The sequence below is a fragment of the Monopterus albus genome, unplaced genomic scaffold (assembly GCF_001952655.1).
Source record: "Monopterus albus unplaced genomic scaffold, M_albus_1.0 scaffold57.1, whole genome shotgun sequence".
Lineage (NCBI taxonomy): Eukaryota > Metazoa > Chordata > Actinopteri > Synbranchiformes > Synbranchidae > Monopterus > Monopterus albus.
In genome coordinates, this window is record NW_018127937.1 from 1,798,239 (window position 1) to 1,805,479 (window position 7,241).

The 7,241-nt window shown below is 40.7% G+C and overlaps 1 protein-coding gene across 15 annotated transcripts in view; it reads right to left on the reverse strand.

Moving 5' to 3' along the window:
- ppfia1 (PTPRF interacting protein alpha 1) overlaps positions 1-6,605 on the reverse strand; it is a 41,711-nt gene extending 35,106 nt beyond the window's left edge. For 12 of the 15 annotated variants that reach the window (XM_020602630.1, XM_020602621.1, XM_020602632.1 and 9 more), the window contains exons 1-2: positions 5,440-6,605; positions 1,564-1,833 (exon numbers count right to left, since the gene is read on the reverse strand). In XM_020602630.1, coding sequence (XP_020458286.1) covers positions 1,564-1,833 — 270 coding nt within the window. In that variant the 5' untranslated portion in view covers positions 5,440-6,605. The remainder of the gene's footprint in view (positions 1-1,563; positions 1,834-5,439) is intronic. The other 3 variants (XM_020602634.1, XM_020602633.1, XM_020602635.1) reach the window with 1 other exon arrangement.
- Positions 6,606-7,241: the final 636 nt, after the last annotated feature.

The following is a 7,241-nucleotide window of genomic DNA, read 5'->3' on the forward strand; positions in this document are numbered from 1 at the left end:
GCTTCTACTAAATACTGAGCAAAGGGTCTGAATACTTATGACCATGTGATATTTCAGTTTTTCTTTTTTAATAAATCTGCAAAAATGTCAAAAATTCTGTGTTTTTCTGTCAATATGGGGTGCTGTGTGTACATTAATGAGGAAAAAATGAACTTAAATGATTTTAGCATATGGCTGCAATATAACAAAGAGTGAAAAATTTAAGGGGGTCTGAATACTTTCCGTACCCACTGTATCATATAAACACAACTTGAGTGTGCTGCCAACAATACAATCCATAAATATACTAACCTGTGTGAATGAGACTTTTACATGTTTATCACCATTTATTCTGCACTGTATTAAGTATCAATTGAACAAATCTAACACACAGTTTGAATGTTTGACTATAGTTTTGTTTTGATGTAGTTTTCCTGACTGTACAACACAATAAAGACGTGTATTTACAGCACTGCCCACAGACCTTTGTGCTCTCAGCAATGATCTGTTGCCTTTCATAGTCTGAGATGAGATCACACAGTTTGGACACATTTCCTCCCTTATTTAATAAAATCTGAGATAAACACTGAAAATATACAGCATGCTAAACATACCGACTGCATATTCAAGGAAAAACAATGGCTAAATGATTAGCATCCTCTTATGCATCATTAAAAGCTGGAAATATGATCCCATTGTTTTAAATATAAAACCATGAAGGGTAGAAACATGAGTTATCGGGATCTAATTACTGTAAGGAGCTTATTACATATTAATTGTATGCACAGTGGTGCTGAACAATATTTGAAAAAGCAACACTGCAACAAGTTTTTGTTTTGCAATTTAAACTGCAATAATGTAATATACTCCTCTGATATATGTGGCTTTTAACTTCTCTAGGTCCATTCAGGAAAAAAAAACAAAAAAACAATAACTTTCTTTGCTCCTTGTCGACTTTTGTTTAAACCAAAATAGTTTCTCACAGCAGATGAAGCATTCTTCTTTATACTGTGGACTTCTAGTGCACAGCCCACTGCACAGTGCAGTCAGTCGGCCATTACATTCACAAAATCACAGCAGACTCAGGTACCACTTTCACCACTGAGGGAGTCAAAGATGCACAAGATCTGTTATCCAACAGTGAAACTGACACTTTGGCTAACAATTCTACAAGGACCCACGCAGAAAAAGTGCTGCTAACTAAGATTACAATACACATTTTTTTCTTAGTGCAGCGTTTCCCCCAGAAAGCTTTTCAAGTACAGTGGCAGAGGATGATATTATATTTAGAAAAAAAAATTTCGCCTGACGTGTAGGCATGGTGGCCCACCATGCCTGTAGCCTGTACTGAAACTCTGTAGTGTGAAAACCTGACATTTTTACTTCAAATGTTAATGAATACCAGTGAAGCCACAACATCTTAATATTACACTGTGCGACTTGACAAGTGTTTAGGTTTTATAGGATGCCTTAGTCCAGAGCAACACTTGACAAATCTCAATCATTTACCTGTATACAACAACATATCACACAACTCAACAGCTGGACTTTCTTTGAGAAATGAAAAAGGTACCTCTCACTCACCTGTGGCAAAGCAGTGTTAAGTTGCCTCTGCAGCGAGTCTCTTTCATGGCTAACTTCATGCAGCTTGCTCTGAGTCAAGCCCAGATTCTCCTGCGTCTCTCTCAGAGTCTCAAGAAGACGATCTCTCTCCTCCAGCATGGACACCATCAGTGACTCAAAGTGACCCTCTGAGTCTGACTGCAGCGGGGAACCCGAGCCCCGGCGACCGCTGCTGCCTCCCCCGCTGGGCCCTTCGGCCTCACTGATGGTGGGCATCACCTCGCACATCATCTACTCCCATAAGAGTTGGGCCAAAGGAGCCAGCAGGGGAAGAAGCAGTGTGGAAGTTAAATGAAGGAGATAATTAAAAGGTGGTTAAAGAGAGACAATGAACACTACAAAACTGTCAGAACTTCAACATTTCAATAATATCTGTCACCCTACGGACACTTAAGGGTCAGATCACCCAGTGGCTCTCTGGCAATCATACATAACAGTGAAGTGCATCCAGAAAGTATTCACAGCGCTTAACTTTTTCCACATTTTATGTTACAGCCCTTTTCCAAAATGGATTAAATTCATTTTTTTCCTCAAAATTCTACAAACAATACCCCATAATGACAACGTGAAAAAGTTAGTTTGAAATCTTTGCAAATTTATTAAAAATAAACAATGAAAATATTGCATGTACATAAGTATTCACATCCATCCATCCATCCATTTTCCTCCGCTTATCCGGAACCGGGTCGCGGGGGCAGCAGTCTAAGCAAAGACGCCCAGACTTCCCTCTCTCCAGACACTTCCTCCAGCTCCTCCGGGGGAATGCCAAGGCATTCCCAGGCCAGCTGAGAAACATAGTCGGTATTCACAGCCTTTGCTCAATATTTTGTTGAATCACCTTTAGCACCAATTACAGCCTCAAGTCTTTGAGTATGATGCTACAAGCTTGGCACACCTATTTTTGGGCAGTTTCTCCCATTCCTCTTCGCAGTTACCTCTCAAGCTCCATCAGGTTGGATGGAGAATGTTGGTACACAGCCATTTTCAGATCTCTCCAGAGATGTTCAATTGGGTTCAAGTCTGGGCTCTGGCTGGACCACTCAAGGACATTCACAGAGTTGTCCACCCACTCCTTTGTTATCTTGGCTGTGTGCTTAGGGTCGTTGTCCTGTTGAAAGATGAACATCGCCCCAGTCTGAGGTCCTGAGCACTCTGGAACAGGTTTTCATCAAGGATGTCTCTGTACATTGCTGCAGTCATCTTTCCCTCGATCCTAACTAGTCTCCCAGTTCCTGTCACTGAAAAACATCCCCACAGCATGATGCTGTCACCACCATGCTTCACTGTAGGGATGGTATTGGCCAGGTGGTGAGTGGTGCCTGGTTTCCTCCAGACATGACGCTTGGCATTCAGGCCAAAGAGTTCAATCTTTGTTCTATCAGACCAGAGAGTTTTGTTTCTCATGGTCTGAGAGTCCTTCAGGTGCCTTTTGGCAAACTCCAGGTGGGCTGCCATGTGCCTTTTACTGAGGAGTGGTTTCCATCTGGCCACTCTACCATACAGGCCTGATTGGTGGAGTGCTGCAGAGATGGTTGTTCTTCTGGAAGGTTCTCCTCTCTCCAGAGAAACATTGGAGCTCTTTCAGTGAGCATCAGGTTCTTGGTCACCTCCCTGACTAAGGCCCTTCCTCTCTTGATCACTCAGTTTGGCCAGGTGGCCCACTCTAGGAAGAGTCCTGGTGGTTCCAAACTTCTTCCATTTACGGATGATGGAGGCCACTGTTCTCATTGGGACCTTCAATGCTGCAGAAATTTTTCTGTACCCTTCCCCAGATCTGTAACTTGATACAATCCTGTCTAGAAGATCTACAGAGAATTCCTTGGACTTCATGGCTTGGTTTGTGCTCTGACATGCACTGTTAACTGTGGGACCTTTTATAGACAGGTGTATGCCTTTCCAAATCATATCGAATCAACTGAATTTCCCACAGGTGGACTCCAATCAAGTTGTAGAAACATGTCAAGGATGATCAGTGGAAACAATATGCACCAGAGCTCAATTTTGAGTGTCATGACAAAGGCTGTGAATACTTATGTACATGTGATTTTTTTATTTTTAATAAATTTGCAAAGATTTCAAACAAACTTTTTTCACATTGTCATTATGGGGTATTGTTTGTAGAATTTTGAGGAAAATAATAAATTTAATCCATTTTGGTAAAAGGCTGTAACATAACAAAATGTGGAAAAAGTTAAGCACTGTGAATACTTTCTGGATGCACTGTAACAGTGAAAACTATTCACACTGAGGTCTATGGATCATCCTGCATAACCCTGATTCAAGTAAGACACTACATTTTTTCCACTGAGAACCACAAAACTTACTTCACACCTGTTGTAGTTAGGTGGCAGCAAAAAGGTCTCAAAACCAAAGGATATTTGTCAGACATCTCCTGCAATGTATGCTCAATAACCCAAAGCTTTCCTCACTAATCCCTCACATAAAAGTCAGACCACAAATACTTTCACTCTGACATATTAGTCCTGTCCAAGCAGAATTCCGTTTGCATTAGATGGGATTCCTCACTTTCTGTAATAGCCAGAATCTGGACTTAAGTTTAGATTCATCCTCCTCCTCCAAAACCATATTGGTGCACACCAGAAAAAGTGGTAAGATGGAGAAAAACTACTATTACCAAGTAATTTTATTACAGGGCACACATTTGTGTCTCACTGTTACTAATAAAATTCAATATATTGTATAGCTCAACAGTATGAATTTAAGCTGTTTTAAAAGTGGTTCTAAAATTGATTAAATATTCATGTTCCAAAGCAGACAATGGCACCTCTGTGGTGGTTTAGTCAGAATTCTTTGCGGACACCAAAGCAACGACCATTACAACAGCTTACAAACTAAACAGAACCAAATCAGGTAAACCTGCTTACTGATTGTTACTAACAGTTAACTGGAATCCACTTGCCATCAAGTTAACATACATTGGCACTATTCAGGAAAGAACAGAGAGCCTAATCAGTCACAGGAAACTAAGAAAGCTGTGTTGTCTGTGGCCTGCCGAGTAATTCTACATCTAACAACAGCTGAGCAGGATGGTCTGGAAAATTAGAACCACAATCCACACCAAGGGGCTTAGGTGCTGTAGACAGACTGCTACACAAAAAGCCAAGGATCATGAGCTAGAATTTACATACCTAGAATCAACACAATTTTACAAATTGGAGCAAGTGACATAGGAACTTTGTGGCATCCAGCGCTATCCCTTATTCTTTGCATCAACTGAGATGCCAAAAATGTCATTTGCCTTTAGAAACCAGTTCAGAGCACCAACGCTAGACTGTATCTGCTAACAACAGAACTTGAACCTATATGTTGTAAATTAAAATCCCATCCTTATTTGCATGTTTCAGGTGATAAACACTTTCATACTTTGGTGGAAAGAGATAAACCTAAATTATCAGAAACAAAATACAAAACCAACACTTTATAGAGGTCAAACGCTCAACAATATTTGAGGGGGAGGGCCACTCAGCATCCATGGGAGGGAGTGACAGATGGTGGGTCCTGTGTAATGTATCCTGGACATTGCACAAAAAGTAAAGATGACAAGATCTGGAGGCAAGACACTTAAGCAGACAAAAGACCAAGGGCACCACAACTTGGGACTGAGTTAGGATGTAGTAGTTGCAATTATAATTTCATGTGCATGGATCAAACTAATCAAATCCAAACTTTAGACTTTCTAACATTCTGCAATTACAGCCTAAAAATGATGTACAGTTCAGTGTTATTCAGTCATACACATCTGAAAGTGTCACTTCTAACAAGAATCTATAACTCATGCATTAAAATACTCAATGTTCAACCACGTCTGTACCTCACCTTTTAGAAATTGCGTTATTCCAACAGCCCGTGTAATCCACGTTACTGTACGTTGCCAAGTAAACGTTAACAAAGTCCAGGTTACGCCAACTTTATGTTCTCAAGCTTCACAAATATCCAGAGTCATTCAGAAGATACAAACTCCATTCAGATGCTGGGATGTATTAAGGCTGTGAAAAGGGTCCTCTCCGTGGAAAAGTGGGTAAATTCCCAAAGGCCTCAAAGCAAACCCCACATAAAGTGAACAGGGGGCAGTATGCAAAGTTTGGCCGGCTAACTCAACGTTAGCAAGCTAGCATTAAATAAGATGCTGATTTGGCGATTGCATATATCGATATGGAAGTACAAAGTTTTATCTTTGCTTTTCAAAACAAACACCCATCTTCAAAAATAAAGTTCCCCTCGCCGAAAATAACGTTTCACAACAGACAGACATGGGATGAAACAGTTAGGTGACGTGGAAAGAAATGTAGCCTTGCTAGCATTTGCTAATTTGAAGCAGAATTCTTTGGCTTGAAGTCAGTTTAAACTCAACAACTAGCCACTGTTAGCTACTAGCCAGCTAGGTAGCTAACGCCTGCCACTTTCATATAGTAACTTAGCTAACGTCAAGATAACGTCAGGTAGATAACTATGGATAGGCTCTATTTCGTATAAAGGTTGACAACATGGTAAAATATCGAATTGTTATCTATCTTACATTATCAAAAATACTACAAAGTGTTTTAAAATTCTGAAATAGGTTTGCACATCTCTACTAAAAAGATACATCAAGTAGCATTAGCTCATCGGCTAACGTTTACGTTAGCTTCCCGTGTAGTCGCGTCACCACATCACAGCTCGACTCCAAAACTTCCAACTAACATTGTACGTTAGCGAGGTTTAGGTCCGTTTGGAAAATCCAAACGGTAAATAGAAAGTTGTACTCCTTTCGTTTCCGGTCCGGTTTCAGAAGTTCTCTCGGTATTTCCACTCAAAGGTCCGTCAGTCCGGTCCTTCCCTGTCGCCACCGCCTGCCAGCCTCGGCAGTCGGGACAGCCAATGGTGGGCTCCGTGCCGCTAGCGCTTTTCATTAGCCCGGTAGTCCACAGGAAAAGAGCGCTTCCCAAGCTGGCAACAGGAGGAAGGGAACAGCGCTCAGTTCCTGTGGGGACCAGCATCAGGTAAGATTCAGGTAACAATCCGCACAGCTAAAGCTACAAAAAGAAAGAAGTTTTTTTTTTTTTTGTTCTGCTAGACTTTATTCATTGGACACAATGCCTGTGATATATATTCTACCTCTACAGTAAACTGGGCTATTTCATTTTCCGAATAACATTGTATGTATCCACCTGTACGGATTACAAGACAGTGGCCCCCTGCACATACAAGGCCTACACAATACTCACAGATGGTGCAAACACATGATTTGTAGACAGTGTTTTGTGGTTATTCTGTTTCCCTCTGTAGTTGTTTTGCATCTCTTTGTAGTCATTTTGCACCTTTTAAATCAGTTTTGCGTTTATTTTTGAAATGGTTTTGAATCTCTCTGTAGTAAAAATACAGGCATTAGATGAGCTTTTATTAGTCCCATGACAGGGAAGTTCTCAGGAGCCTGGCAACAGGCTGCCACTGTCGCAGTGCCATCTTTGCCAGTTGTCTCTTTTTATAGTTAGGCATATTTCTGTAGTTAGTTTTATGCCTTTGGGATATTTTCTGTCTTCTTTTAGTCATTTTATCTTTGTAGTTGTTTTGCATCTATATTTTGTAGTAGTTTTCTAATCATTAGATTGACCGATTTACTTTCCAGCACAAAGGTTAAC